At 42.3% G+C, this 15,848-nt stretch overlaps 1 protein-coding gene across 1 annotated transcript in view; it reads right to left on the bottom strand.

Annotated features, from left to right (window-relative positions):
* Window positions 1–15,848, bottom strand: part of MYO3B (myosin IIIB) — a 262,024-nt gene that overhangs the window by 224,548 nt on the left and 21,628 nt on the right. Inside the window, exon 5 of the mRNA XM_039913176.1 lies at window positions 11,015–11,160. Coding sequence (XP_039769110.1) covers window positions 11,015–11,160 — 146 coding nt within the window. The remainder of the gene's footprint in view (window positions 1–11,014; window positions 11,161–15,848) is intronic.

The following is a 15,848-nucleotide window of genomic DNA, read 5'->3' as shown; positions in this document are numbered from 1 at the left end:
TCCTGCAAAATGACCTCTGTCATTACCAACTTCACGACACAGTTACTAAGCACCAAGAGTGTGCACTCTGTACAGTCAGTTCTAAAATGAGGGGGTTGTGCTCTTGATGAGTCTTACGCTACAGAAAACTGATGGCATAATATTCATGCCTTGTCCAATTATGCAAACTTACAAAACAGTTTTCCCAAATCTGCATTGCGGTGCATCTGGACAGGTGTGTGCCACTGGAATTCTCCCACAAAAACATTCAGTATGGCAGAACTGACTGTATTTGGAAGAAAACATGGTTTTCATTTGAAGATTTCCAAGTGCTTCCTAATCTTTTCTAAGCACCAAGCATTCTTTTCCAAAGATAGGCAAAAATTCAACTTTGAGGTGATGAGTGAGCAGAACCAAGATTAGAACCCAGCAATGTTGGAAGTTTAAAATTAAGGCCTCAAGTAAACCCAAAGAAGAAAAGAGTTTTATTAATGGCAGAGGGCAAACTGAAAAAAGGCATCAATTATATCACTTCCCATCAAATCCTTACTATGGCTCTGCCCAGCTGGACAGTGACCTTCTAAAACATTGCCAGGAAAGAGAGGGTGTCTAAGGTGGCCACATTTCTCATCACCTTGGCTGGATGGGGAGATCAAGGAGGGAAGGGCTGCATGGCAGAGTGGAAAGAGCATGAACTTGGAGAGCAGGAAACCCAGATTCCAGTCCTGACTCTTCCCCTTGCCAGCTGCATGACCTTGGGCAAGTCACTTATCATTACTGTACCTTGATTTCTTCATCTGCATTATGAGGAATAGGGACAGATTTTGATCTTATTACCTTATAGATACCCATCACTTAGCCCAGTGTTTGACCCATATTGAATATCACTTTTTTTAATAGCAAAAGCAAGGAAGGGGAAAAGGAGAGGGAAAAGATAACAGAAGAGAGATCCACTGCCCCAACTTTTGCTGCCATCTCCCCTTGGGTCCCCTCCCATGAAGAGTCACAGTGGCCCCAAGCTGAAGGGATCCATACTGGGCTGAAGCAGTGACTGCTCTGGTAATGAACAGGCCCATCCCAGAGCCATTTGTGGGAGTTTCTGGTGACTTGGAAGAATGTCATTCTGATCGTGCCAGAATCTCCACAAATAACCCCAGGGCAAAAGAGGGGAAGAGTCTGGACAGAGGCTGATTCCCATCTAATGCTTCAGTCAAAAGCAGGATCCTACTTGGTACTTCCCTAAGTCTTTTAGGTGCTGGGACGGAGCCACAAAGCTAGTGACTCTCTCATTTTAGGGATTCCATCTTGGGTCTTTCTTTCATATCCCTCTCTGCCCCCCCCTCCCAACTATACCCTGCAATGTCTGGAATTTCTGTCCCTGAGAGTGACTACAGGTAGTCATTTGAGGCATATGGTAATCATCAGTGCATAATTAAAGCCCTATTAAAGAAAACATTTTTGTAAGAATGCGATGCTCTCTCTTTTGAGGAAATACCACCTAGCTTTTCACATGATCAAACACTCGGATCACCAAAATCAAAAATCAGAGCAGACGGCAAGAAACGCTACCAAAAATTCAACTCAGAAATTACCAGGGGGTAAAAGCATCATAATTTCATGCTCTCTAAAATGCTGTCCAATTCATGTGTTTCCTGTTGCAAAGGTCCATTTGCAATCTTCCTTACTTGTTCTCTTTCCTCTTTCACTCTGCTATTTAAGAACCTAAATAGTCAGCAGAAAAGACTTTTACAAACCAAACAGAGAGTTAGAGTCTGTGGCTTTGGAAAACAAAGCACATACAGGAAATCAATAATTCACAGTCTTTACTATGCTGCCTCTTCTTCCTGGGTGGCCTTTTACATCCCCTGAAACTGTGCTGCAGGTTAAAATAACGACAGTTACACCCTGTTTGCCACCTGGTTACTATAGATTAATGAAGAACAAAATCACAATCTTTCATTTACATTGGAAACCACAGAAAACAGGTTGAAAATCCTCATCTCTGCCAGAACTCAAGGTGCACAGCACATCCACTCAGCAGGTATTCAGAGTTACAGATGCTCAACTCCTCAAGTTTAAAAATAATTAAGAGTGGATAGTAAAGATGATGTCTTCTTCTGGAGTTTGCCCCTGGCTACAAGGCACATTTGAAAATGGAACTACCAAGTTCTCACCCTCCAGAAGACCCATGAAGAAAGGGGAGAGAGAGGTCAGAGAAGACTCCTAAAAGACAGTCCACTTCCAACAGCCTCTTCTGTTACATTTGTTTGCTATGTGATCTTGGGCAAATCACTTTTTTAAAATGGTATTTGTTAAGTGCTTACTATGTGCCAAGCTCTGTTCTAAGTGCTGGGGTAGATACAAGGTAATTGGGTTGTCCCATGTGAGGCTCACAGTCTTCATCCCCATTTTACAGATGAGGTTACTTAAGTGACTTGTCCAAGGTCACACAGCAGACAAGTGGTGGAGTCGGCATTAGAACCCACAACCTCTGACTCCCAAGCCCATGCTCTTTCCACTAAGCCATACTGCTTCACTTCCCTGTGTCTCAGTTTCTTCGTAGGTAAATGGAAATTCAATACCTTCTCTCCCTTCTTCTTAGAGAGTGAGCCTCATGTTTGACCTGATTATCTTGTATTTACCCCAGTGCTTAGTACATAATAGGCACTTAAATACCACAACTGTCATTTCCATTGCAAGGATAAGACTGTATGTTGCCGTGTTCTGGTAATCTGGCTACTTTTTACCATATTTTGGTACTTAGTATATGTAAAGCTATCTTAATTATTTTAGCACTTCTTGCCTAAGGACAACGGTGGCTAAGCATTCTTAAAAAGCAAATTACTGAATTTTGTGGGTAAGTGAGTATACCAAAAGGCCCAAGAGCAAAATCCAGAGGAACTGTACCATAAAACACCACCCTCAAATCATTACCTCAAAGACCATACATGGTTCAGTTTTAATTTCCTTTCTTTCTTCTCGGCCCTAAAGGAAAATATTCTAGTGATAATTCTGCAACAGTGAAGCAACTCCTAATATCTGGGCTCCACAGTCCTCTGCATTCCCTTTCCTGCAGAGGAGCAAGGCAAGAACCAGATGCCATTTAGAAATCAGTGATAATAACTAAATTTTTGAATGAGCCAAGTGCGAAGCAGGGAGATTCTGTGTGATATCTAATTTACATGAAAATTCTGATCAGGGATCACCTTCTGTTACAGAAGAACAGTAAACTTGGTGAGAATGTGTAGCTAAAACTAGCAACCATGTGCCCCTGGGTCATTTAATTGATTCTTGATTATTCATGGACTGATAATCCATTAACCTTCACTTCTCCCTTACCTTTCTGCTCCTTGCCTTTAACCCATCCCTTCTTATTAATGGACAAGGGATGGCAAAATAGAGGTTACCCACAAGAACCATCTAATGCTGCCTGTTGGCAGTCGTTGCTGGGGAGGGTAAGAAATAAAGGCTAGAATGAGGATTTTGAATTTTCTATGTATCTGATTTATTCACCCTCTCCTTGTCTTTCTTTAGCGCGAATAACCGACTCTCAAGTTGAGGGCTCAAGGCAAAGGAAGCACCAGCATTGCTGTCCATCAGGGACCAAGCCAAAAGGAGATCAGCTAGGTTTGGGTGAATTGGTTGTTGGGAATCAGTAGGGGAAAGACAAGCAAATAAAGGAGTGAAAGGGAAGAAGGGTTTGAGCTACATTTTCTGATTTTCCCATGACTCCCTCTCCCCAAAGGGCCAGATAAATTCCCCAGTCAATAGGTCTCTGGGCTCATGTGAGGGAGATTGAGATTAGCCACTGGACAATGGAGCTGCTTCTCCACACTTGGTACAGTGTTTGACACATAGTAAGTGCTTAACAAATACCATAAAAAAATACCAAAAGGGGCAGCTTAAGCTAAAAGACACAGTGATAATGCCTGAATGCCCTGTGGGTGGTCTGACCATAGGCAGAGAAACTCTTCTAGAATTCTAAAATATGCCGAAAGTTTTTAAATTCCCTTCTTCTGCTTCTCAATTAGCCTCTTTCTGATCCTACCATGAAGGTTTTTCTGGTCAGGACTGGTCATATTATTTAATAAGAGCTTGAATTCAGTGCTTGTTTGTGCATTTGGCACATAAAATAACAATTCCTATTCAAGCCTAGTAGTGCTGAAAGCCATCTCGGTCTAAATCATAAACCAAATTTTGAGTGAGAGATAGTTGGGCAAATATTCAAGTGGATCCGTTCATTCAAAGCATCAATTTTACCTTCTCTACTGACTCTGATGATGTTCTCATATGTTCCTGCAAGCAAGGAGAGATAATGTCTGAGAAAGGATTATCATTAAGCAGCTGCTTTGGGGACCTGAGAGAGGGGATCCTTCAGTGCCATCCACCTTGAGCTAAAAAAAATTCCAGTTGGGAATCTTGGAAACCTTCTGCATCTGCCTATAAGGAATGAAGTGAAGCTAATCAATTTGCACTGAGGGATTGGACTATACTTCTGCTTCCTGGCCCCCCCAAAATGCAGAGGTTATATGACCTACTGTGAAGCCGTTTCCAGAGTAAGCCCCCAACTCTTCTAAGTGAGCAATTGTTCACCCCTTGTTTATTTTTAGAGAGTAAGGGATAGGCCGGCTGGCAGAGCAGCCTCCACCTCTGTTACTCTATATTCTTAGGAGGGGCTTAATCCTGTTGTATCCATTATCCAACCCAACTGTGCGGCCACAAGATCCAAATATCGATAATTTCAGCCTCGCCCTACGGTAGCTTTTGGGATCAGTCACAAATCTATCAGAGCAAATCTCCCCTGACATAAAAGGCATATCGAGGTCATTTTGAAATTCCTTGGAGAAAGAGTGCTTGTAGAAGCCCAAAAAGGCACGGTGTCCTAGGAGTGGTAGATCAGTCGCAGAGATTATAGAGAATGGGCCACTGCCCAGGTTGAAATGGGAAGTTGCTTGTTTTCTGTCTAACTTTCTACAGAAGGGAAAATAGGGCCCAGGAAGGAGGAGGGGATTGCCCATGCCATTCCTGGGAGCTTGGCCATGGACAGGAGACTCCGGGGGTGAGCCCAAACCTGAAGATACAAAGGAAGATTGGGTCAGCCCCACTACCTCCCAAGGTTTAGTTCACTGATTCACAGTCAGGCCTAGGACAGATTTGACTTCCTCCTCCCCTTAACTCAGAAAATAGCAACCCAGGTGCCTTGCGGTAGGAAACCCACAACTAGCCAGATACGGGCAAAATGTAGCCGCTGCTACATTCAAACTGTTTCTCCTGGCCCCATTACCGGCAATAATAGCACCTGGCTTGCAATTTGGCAACAATTTCAGTATTCACGATTAAGAGCATGAAGTGTTGACACTGGATGCTAAATACTTATCCAACCCACACCTTCTTGCCTCTTATTTACACCCAAGTGTGATCTGTGGGTCAACTGTTATTGTCCTACCCTGAGCTAGAATGTTCTGCAGAACTGGGAACTATATCCATTTCCCAGTTTCAAGCAATCAATCTATGGCATTTACTGAGTGCTTACTATGTGCAGACCATTGCACTAAGCACTTGGGAGAGTACAATACAAGAGAATGAGCAGAGTTTCAGTATGAGAATAGCAGGAAATACAAGATCCTTAGGAGAAATCATATATCTATCCTCTCTTGACTGAAGAAGTTGCAGGTGACATTCAAGAGTAGGCAACACGGTCCAAGAAATTTCCTCTAAAAGTCTACGTACTAGATGAGCCACACAGGTTTTTTTCCTCAAGTACAAAATTGATCTACCCAAGCCCCAACCTCATAATTTCCCATTTTTGGTGACACACTCTAGTTCTACTTAGCTTAACACCTGGGCTGGAACCAAACTGCAACTAAAAGAGCAAGAATCCCACTATACAAAGATATGTCATTGACCCCTGGAGACTGAGTAAACATCAACTTTATTAGAAAGGAGGGTCGTGATGAATTCACTTGTTTCCTACAGCATCAGGTCTGTAAATCACTCTTCCCTCAGGACCCATTTCAAGCCCAATCATAGAGGGAAACAAAAATAGGAAGCAACCAGCCAAAAAAATTGACATGTACATATAATTGTCATGTTGTCATATATATGACATTTATACACACACACACTTGCTATGCATATTTGTTGGGTAGCATGTGTGACACATGTATCACCCCACCTTATTATGCAAGCTCCTGGAGGGGAGTTTTGCCTATATATTATGAACCCTCAATAGTTCCATGACAGCTGGGTGTCCTTCATGTCCTTTCACACTTTCACCAGACAGAGGGGGTGAAGGGGGTCAACCACCACTGCTCTCTCCTCCTATCTTGTCCTAGACCTATCCTGCCACTCCTTCGCTTTGGAGGTCTCAGGCAGGGTGAGTGGGCTAGAAGGGACCTATAAAGTAGGGAAGGAAAAAGGACGGCAACAGTGGACATGTTAGAACAACAAAAAACAAAACACAACGTGCAGATTGGGTTTGGGTTAACTGACTGCAGGGTTGGCTTGGAAAGGAAAAGAGAGGCACATAGGGACACCATGGGGATACGATGGGGTGGTTTGCAGAGTTAAGCTGGGACCGAGGTGACAGAAGCTGGTTAGGAGAGAGTCAAGTTCTGTCATCTCCTAGGCTATTTTCAACACAGGCCAGAGTCCTCTCTGCTGTCATTTTGGAACAGTCTTTAGGGCAGCCGGAGAACCCAGAAAGTGACAAATAGTGACAACAGATCAATATGTTCAAAGATGATTCTACTCAAGGTAAGATTTAATCCAGGCTTCTTCACACTGTTCACACATAAAAATAGTAAGTCACCTTTTATTGCCCCTTGACTGATCAGGAAGAGAAGTATATTTTAAATGGGCCCACTCAGACATTTAAGGGGCCAGGAACTGCAGTTTCTAGGACAACCAATACTGGGCTATTTACTTCCCAGAGTTTTGTGTGGTAGGGAGGATGGTTGCGCATTTCATCATTAAGTTGCTTTATTCACTGCATACATTGTAGGGTTTTGATGATGATGATGATGATAATCTGTGATATTTGTTAAACGTTTACTATGAGCTGCACACTATACTAAACCCAGGGTGAGAAAAACAGAGTCCCTGTCCCATGTGGGGCTCATCAAGTTAGTAGGAGGGAGAACAGGCACTGAATCCCGATTTTACAAATGAAGAAACTGAGGCCCAGGGAAATCAAGTGACTTGCCCAGGGGCATACGGCAGGCAAATGGGGAAGCCAGGATTAGAACCCAGGTCTTCTGGCTCCCAGACACGTGGTATTTCCATTAAGCCACACTGAAAGGAAGATGATTTTCTTCATAACACATTAGGTTCTATAGGCTCTGGCCCTGGAAGAGTAAAGCTCACCAGTTAGGTCATCACATAAGCCCTTTAAATTTAGGGTGAAGCAGGCAATGTTCATGGCATCATCTTTATCACCCTTCTCCAAGTGAGGACACAGGTACCCATGGTGCTCCTCAAAGACTGCTGCTTCTTCAGCAACCAATAGGGCAATATTCCAGACCAAGTCCCTATGCAGGATTTAGATTAGGGTCAAGATTCGGTGCTTGAGTAGTAATAGAAGTAATAAAAGTAATGGTGTTACACTGAGCCATCCACACTCTCATTCTCAACTTCTTATGACTAGTAGCACACGTGGAAACATGGCTGTAGCACACACGGAAACATGGCTGGATGAGGTAGGTGTGCCATTTGTAGCTGTATAACCTAACTATCCCTAGCTGGCCATCTTAATGGCAGACCATCTGTATATGTACGACTCCCAAATCTATAATAATAATGTTGGTATTTGTTAAGCGCTTACTATGTGCCGAGCACTGTTCTAAGCGCTGGGGTAGACACAGGGGAATCAGGATGTCCCACGTGGGGCTCACAGTCTTAATCCCCATTTTACAGATGAGGTAACTGAGGCACAGAGAAGTTAAGTGACTTGCCCACAGTCACACAGCTGACAAGTGGCAGAGCTGGGATTCGAACTCATGACCTCTGATTCCAAAGCCCGTGCTCTTTCCACTGAGCCAGGCTGCTTCTCTGATCTACGTCTTGAGCTCCGATCTCTCTCTTTCTCTGTAATTCAGTATTTCCTCCTGCCTTCAGGGCATCTCTATTTAGATGTCCCACCGAAACATCAAACTTAACATATCCAAAACTGAACGCCTTATCTTTCCACCCAAACCCTGTTCCTCCCATTGTAACTATAAACAGCACCACTATCCTCCTAGTCTCACAAGCCTGTAACCTGTACTTTATCCTCAATTCATCTCTTTCAATCCATATATTCACTGTCACCAAATCCTATTGGTTCAACCTTCACAACATTATTAAAATCCTCCCTTTCCTCTCTGTAATAAGAATAATAATAATAACTGTGGTATTTGTTAAACACTTACTATGTTCCAGGCACTGTTCTAAGCACTGGGGTAGATAAAAGATAACTGGGTTGGACACAGTCCCTGTCCCACATAAGGTTCACAGTCTTAATCCCCATTTTCCGGCCGGGGAACTGAAGCACAGAGAAGTGAAGCGAGTTGCCCAAGGTCACACAGCACACAGGTGACGGAGCCAGTATTAGAACCCAGGTCCTTCTGACTCCCAGACCTGTGCTCTATCCACTAGGTCATGCTGCTTAACTTCTCCAAACTGCTATTATGTTAATCGAAGTACTTATCCTATTCTGCCTTGATTACTGCATGAGCATCCTTGCTGACCTCCCTGCCTCCCAACTCTCCCCACTCCAGTCCAGTCCAGACTCTGCTGCATCTTCTCCAAGAGGCCTTCCTAGATTAAGCCCTCTTTTCCCCAGTTTCTACATTGTCTGTGCACTTGGATCTGTGATTTTGGACGTTTGATGTCTGCCCCATCCCAAGCCCGACATTCACTTCATACACATCTTTAAATTCTGTATTAATAGTTACTCATTTATTCATATAGATGTCGGTCTCCCCTTCTAAAATGTAAACTCTTTATGGTCAGGGAATGTGCCTGCTAATTCCGTTATATTGTAATCTCCCAAGCGCTTAGTACAGTGCTCTGCACATAGCAAGTGCTCAATAAATACCATTGATTGATTATCCGGATCATTTTTCTACAAAACTGTTCAGGTCATGTTTCCCCATTCTTCAAGAACCTCCAGTGTTTGCCCATCCACCTCTGCATCAGACAACAATTCCTTACAATTGGCACAGGATCACCTTGCCCCCTCCTACTTTACCTTCCTGATTTCCTACTATGAATCAGCCCACACACTTCACTCCTCTAATGCCAATCTACTCACTGTACCTCGATCTCGTCAATCTCGCTGCCAACTTCTTGCCCACATCCTGCCTCTGATCTGGAAAGCCCTTCCTCTTCACACTCGACAAATGATCACTCCCTCACCTTCAAAGTCATATTAAAATTAAATCTCCTCGAAGAAGCATTCCCTGACTAAACCCTCATTTCCTCTTCTCCCACTCCCTTGCACTTAGATTTACACCCCTATTCATCCCTCCATGAGCCCCACAGCACTGGTGTATACTGTATTGTATATGTTGTAATATTTATTATATATAGTGCATATATTGTAATTTATGTATATTAATATCTGTACCCTCCCCCGCCCCCGGACTGTAAGTTCACTGTGGGCAGGAAGCACATCTAGCAATTTTGCTATACTGTACTCCCCAAGTGCTTAGTACAGTGCTCTGCACACAGTAAGTACTTCATAAATATGATTGATTAATGAACGCATGGTAAGTCAGGAAAAACGCAAAGCTTTTGCAAGGATTATTCCACGTAGCTTGCTATTAGATCAATATTCTATCTGTCTCAAACATGATTCCTGCCCTATAAAACCATTCTGACCACTCATCTAAAAAATATAGTATATTCACTGAAGATCCTGATGCTTCCCATGCTGCTTTAATTGCCATGACCTGTTTGACATTTGTGTAAAGGCACCAAGATAAACTGCAGAGTGTGTTTGAATAATTCTTAGAATATTGGTGGCTGTTCATGTCTGGATTGGGTATGCAAAGATAACACTATGACTCAGAACCTAAAACAGTCTCATCTACATATAAATAGACCTAATCAGAAATGCAAATTATAATCAGGAGAAATTTTAAAAGGCTGTGATAACTATGTGATTGTGCAGATAACAAAGGTCAAACACTTGTATTGTTGGAGATTTTCAACTGCTATCAGGCAGCGGTGTTTCGGCTTTTGTAAATGAAATGTGAAAGACACAAATATATATCAGGCTACAACCAGCTTAAAAGATTCCTGTGATAGCTTCCGGATGCTATTATTGCCACAGTTTTGCTGTTACTAAATCCCTGAACTGTCCAAATAGAAGTGCTATTCAAATTTTAAAAAATAAATAAAATAAAATCAGTAATAGCACTGAACCCTGGCAATCCAGTTTTTTTGAAGCAAATATGTATGAAATAATACACATCTTAAAATATACTTGCATTTGCATTCTCTCTGTCTAAATCTCATTTTTCTGGGTGCTACTATTGAAGCAGATTAAGGAATCAGAGGTTTGACATTTTGACTAATTGGGGCAACATTTTCAGATACCATACATACCACGGTAAGTATCTATTATACACAGTATAGCTAGTGATAAATATTCCTCCTTGTAATAATTCTCCCCATAAAATAGGCTAACATTCCAAATGAATGACAATCCTAAGCATTTTCTTCCATTAAAAAGGAATGGAAATGTTGTCAGCCAATACTGAAACCAACAGTTTTCTTTATGTCATTAAGAAAATTCGATTTTACTCTTTTGGAAACACTCCTAAGGAAAAGAAAAATCAGATAAAGAATGCTATTGGTTCAGTAAGTGTTAGGATACCTAGTTGTAGATTTTCCTTATACAGCATTTTCCCTTCTGTATATGAATTTTTAAATCTGGGTTTTTAATTTGGATTTTAGGGAGAAATTATATTCCAAATACTTATTATACAGCTAACTAGATTCTTAAATAAACAAAAAAAGAATGAGTCAAGAGAGCCATCTAGTGCCATACCTTGGAATCTTAAAGAGAGTTTTCACAGGATGCATGTCAAATAATGGTGGATCTCCATCACCCAGTTCAATAGCTGTTATCCCAAGGGACCATACGTCACACCGAGCATCATAAGAGTAGTCATACTGCTGTTCACAAGCAATGACCTATCAGACAAAAGCAGGAACAGAATGTATTAAACCTCATGGATAGAAATACGTGCTTTCTAAAGTGACATAATGGTCCTTTGTTCCACCATGGCCTCATTTCTTCCGTTTCCATGGTTTTGTTGATATCGTGTTCTGAAAATAAAAGGAAGTTTTTTCTATGTTCTTCTTGTATCTGCATATTTTGCCAATGACTCTTCTCAAAAAGCATCTCTGCCTCAGAGACTGTTACTTGGGTCCTCTAAAAGAAACTCTGCCCCTCTGTTCTTAGCCCAATTACTATTCACAAATCCAAATGTAGTAGTGAAACTTGTTTATCCTCGGAGTTTACTTTTCTTCACAAGTCCCCTCTACACAGCTAATTTATCAGAAAATTTAACTGCAAGGGAAGCCCAATGTAGTAAAAATAAAATATGAACCGTTTTAATAATAATAATAATAATAACAATAATAATAATTTTGGTATTTGTTAAGCGCTTACTATGTGCCAAGCACTGTTCTAAGCGCTGGGAAGATACAAGGTAAGGAGGTTGTCCCACGTTGGGCTCACAGTCTTAATCCCCATTTTACAGATGAGGTAAGTGAGGCACAGAGAACTTAAGTGACTTACCCAAAGTCACACAGCTGTTAAGTGGCAGAACCAGGATTAGAACCCACAACCTCTGACTCCCAAGCACGTGCTCTTTCCACTAAGCCACGCTGATTCTCACTGCTGGGACTTCTTTTAAAGGTCCCATCCCACTAGGTAGACCTTCCCATCTCTCTCTACTTCCATTATTTTTTAAAAAGCCAACCCTATAAACAGCCTTCGATTTCTTTCACAAAGTGGGGCTAATAGGCATCGGACTGTTAGCAGCATGGCTTACTGGATAGATCATGGGCCTCCGAGTCAGAAGGACCTGGGTTCCAATCCTGACTCTGTCATTTGTTATATGTTATTTGTTGTTTCTCGTTATATCCCGGCTAGACTACTGTGTCAGCCTTCTCTCTGACCTCCCTTCCTCCTCTCTCGCCCCGCTCCGGTCTATTCTTCACTCCGCTGCCCGGCTCATCTTCCTGCAGAAACGATCTGGGCATGTCACTCCCCTTCTTAAACAACTCCAGTGGTTGCCTATCGACCTCCGCTCCAAACAAAAACTCCTCACTCTAGGCTTCAAGGCTCTCCATCACCTTGCCCCTTCCTACCTCTCCTCCCTTCTCTCTTTCTACCGCCCACCCCGCACGCTCCGCTCCTCTGCCGCCCACCTCCTCGCCGTCCCTCGGTCTCGCCTATCCCGCCGTCGACCCCTGGGTCACGTCCTCCCGCGGTCCTGGAACGCCCTCCCTCCTCACCTCCGCCAAACTGATTCTCTTTCCCTCTTCAAAACCTTACTTAAAAATCACCTCCTCCAAGAGGCCTTCCCAGACTGAGCTCCTCTTCCCCCTCTACTCCCTCTGCCATCCCCCCTTTACCTCTCCGCAGCTAAAGCCTCATTTTCCCCTTTTCCCTCTGCTCCTCCACCTCTCCCTTCCCATCCCCACAGCACTGTACTCGTCCGCTCAACTGTATATATTTTCGTTACCCTATTTATTTTGTTAATGAATCGTACATCGCCTCGATTCTATTTAGTTGCCATTGTTTTTACGAGATGTTCTTCCCCTTGACGCTGTTTAGTGCCATTGTTCTTGTCTGTCCGTCTCCCCCGATTAGACTGTAAGCCCGTCAAACGGCAGGGACTGTCTCTATCTGTTGCCGACTTGTTCATCCCAAGCACTTAGTACAGTGCTCTGCACATAGTAAGCGCTCAATAAATACTATTGAATGAATGAATTTGTCTGCTGGGCAATTCACTCAAACTCTCTTTAACTTTTCTGTGCCTCAGTTACTTCATCTGTAAAATGGGGATTAAGACTGTGAGGTCCCATGTGGGACATGGACTATGTCCAACCTGATTAGCTTGTATCTTGCCCAACACTTAGTAGAGTGCCTAGCACATAGTAAATGCTTAACAAACCATAAAAAACAATCTGCCTCACAGTGTTCAAAAGCAGGGGACACCACACTTGTTCTCATGAGCTTTCAGTCCAAATGTGAAAACTTCATTCACTCAATTATTCAATCGCATTTATGTAGTGTTTACTGTGAGCAAAGCACTGTACTAAGTACTTGGGAGAGTACAATATAACAATAAACAGACACAGTGCCTGTCCAGGATGAGTTTACAGTCCCACATTCAGCCTATTAACATTTGAGGATGCAGGATTTGAGTATGTGTATGTAAACGAAAAGATGCCTTCTCATAGCTCGATATCTATTCCAACAATTCCAAAAAAAGTGAGGTATTTTTTTCTTCTAGCTCTTAATATATAAGGTCCAGGCATAATACAGTGGTTGAAGGCAAAAACGACTGAATAAGAAAAAGCACAGGACTCAGCTACAGTTGCCAAAGACATGCACCATGCAATTAGCACAGCTGACCTGCCAGCTGGAAGAAGTCCCAGGTTTAAAGGGCTGGAGCCTCTCAAACAAGGGGCTGCACTGCTTAGCCAGTATGGGCTCTAAGTAGTTTATGGAGAGGGGAAGCCACACAATTAAAGAGCAGCACTTTATGTGTGAAAATTGAATAGGGCACAAATGGCCTACTCTATATGCAGCTTACTTTCTGGCTTTTATACAAATCCAGCTAAAAAAGAGGGGGAAAAAACCGAAGCAAAACAAATCTGGTCTTGGTGCCTTAAAGCCTTAGAAGAATCACGTGTTGTTGCAAAGTCACAGTTTCCTGGAGAGAACACAAGCCACCCAACAGTTTGGGATGCAGTAGAGGTAAATCATAAACAACCATCTAAGTGTCAGAAATAAGTAACTCTTATATTACTCTTTCACTTTCATGCAACATGCAAAACATTTGCCTGGAGACAGACATTATCTTTAGTTTCTGAGGAAGGCAATCATCATGATAAAATTATTTTGTCTTCAGAAACTAGTCCCTGATCTAACAGAGTAAGTTTCTAAAACAATCAATTAAAATTATAAATTTGAAATTGATGATTTCCAAACAATGGAATGAGATTTACCACATGAGGGATGCTGTGGATAACAGTGAAACAGGGTAAGGACAACCTTCCAAAAGGCTAATGACTCTTGGTTGTTGAGATGGAGATGGATCTTGAGATGGAGATGGAGTAGAGACACATTATTCCCCACTGTAGTAGCAAAGAAGAACAAATGCGCTTCTGGGTTGATTTGCCCCTTTCAGGAAGGGGCACATTCAATATAGTCTCCTGTTTTCCCATTCCCATCAGTGAGAAACAAGGTTTTAAGAAATTCTTCAGTGGTTGTATCCCTTTAGAAGATCACCTCTTCCTGAATCAGATTCTCTGACAATCTAACTCAAGAATCTGATATGATTCCTTCAGAATAAAATGAAAATCACTCACCCTGGCTCAGCATTCTCCTTGATTCCCAATGAAGAAAACAAAGAAAATACCCAGACACCCGGAATGTTTAACTATTCATCCTTCCCTTGTTTCCAGAAACACACCAAATTAGGTGCCATGTTAATTCTCAAAATCCAGGAAATTCACTCATTTCCTTAAAAAATAACCTTGGATAGGACCGTGCATGGTCGAAAGGACTCTTGTGGAATAATAACTCTGCTGGCACTTCCCCCTCCAAAACACACACACAAACACATTTCCTTCCCATCCCTAACAGAGCAACAGGTAGGTGAACCATTTTCAAAAAAGCAACTGTGGCTCCACTCAAGGTGCATAATCCTTGTCTGTAGGTGTATCGGCACTTTCCCCAAATGAACCCCAAAGTTACAGCTGAGGGGCACAATGAAACAAATACTAGGAAGCAGAGCCACTTCACATGTAGCTTACTTCCCTCTCTCAACATGTGGTACCCTCTGAACCCCCCATAGGTTGAAAAGAGCCCCAAGGGTAGGGTCAGTATGGCATTTGCTCAAAATACCATCTCAATTTGAGATTCTATAGGCCTGGAGTACTATTTGATTGACTCCTAATGTTGCTTTTTTCTGGTCTTGAGTCAAGCAGTATAAATATGAAAGGATTTTGCTTTCCTTTCCCAGACCTTGATAAGAAGTTTCAGTATTAAGATGCTGAATGCTGATTTAAGGCCTCCTTTAAGGAAGATGAGCTTCAGCAGCAGAGCAATTGTTTGGATGCTGGCTAATGGAGCATGTCCAGGCTTCTAACTTGGAATGTAAATCTATGGTTTTTGGGCTCCCTAAGCTATGAGGCTGCTTATTTTAAATAGAATAATAAAGCTAAGGCTGTAATCTCCAGAAATATCGATGAGACAATATCAAGTTTATGTACTTTGTTTTGAGTTAGAATATTGGTTTCCCTAACAGTGGTAAAACAAAAAGGTCGCTTTCATCTTTTCCCTTTGCCCAAAGACCACCACTGACCAAACAGAGGGCTGTGAAGGCTGATTTATGGCCAGCTTTATCACTAATGACTTTTCCTATTGAGTGAAGGTGAAACACCATTCTCTTCAGAGCTGACATAATAAAGCCTCATTTACAGGTTAGTCCGACTGATCCCTGTAGCAGAGTCTGTGAGTCAGACCAAATCCTTGTCAGTGATTGCAAAGACAGCACTGAGGACTAAGAACTGAGGGGCTATTAGATCCTTTTTCCTAGGGCACAACTGCAATGCAGTTTCAAAGTTAAATAATTCCA

This window comes from Ornithorhynchus anatinus, chromosome 9, assembly GCF_004115215.2.
Source record: "Ornithorhynchus anatinus isolate Pmale09 chromosome 9, mOrnAna1.pri.v4, whole genome shotgun sequence".
NCBI lineage: Eukaryota > Metazoa > Chordata > Mammalia > Monotremata > Ornithorhynchidae > Ornithorhynchus > Ornithorhynchus anatinus.
This window is presented reverse-complemented; position numbering and strand designations above follow the sequence as displayed.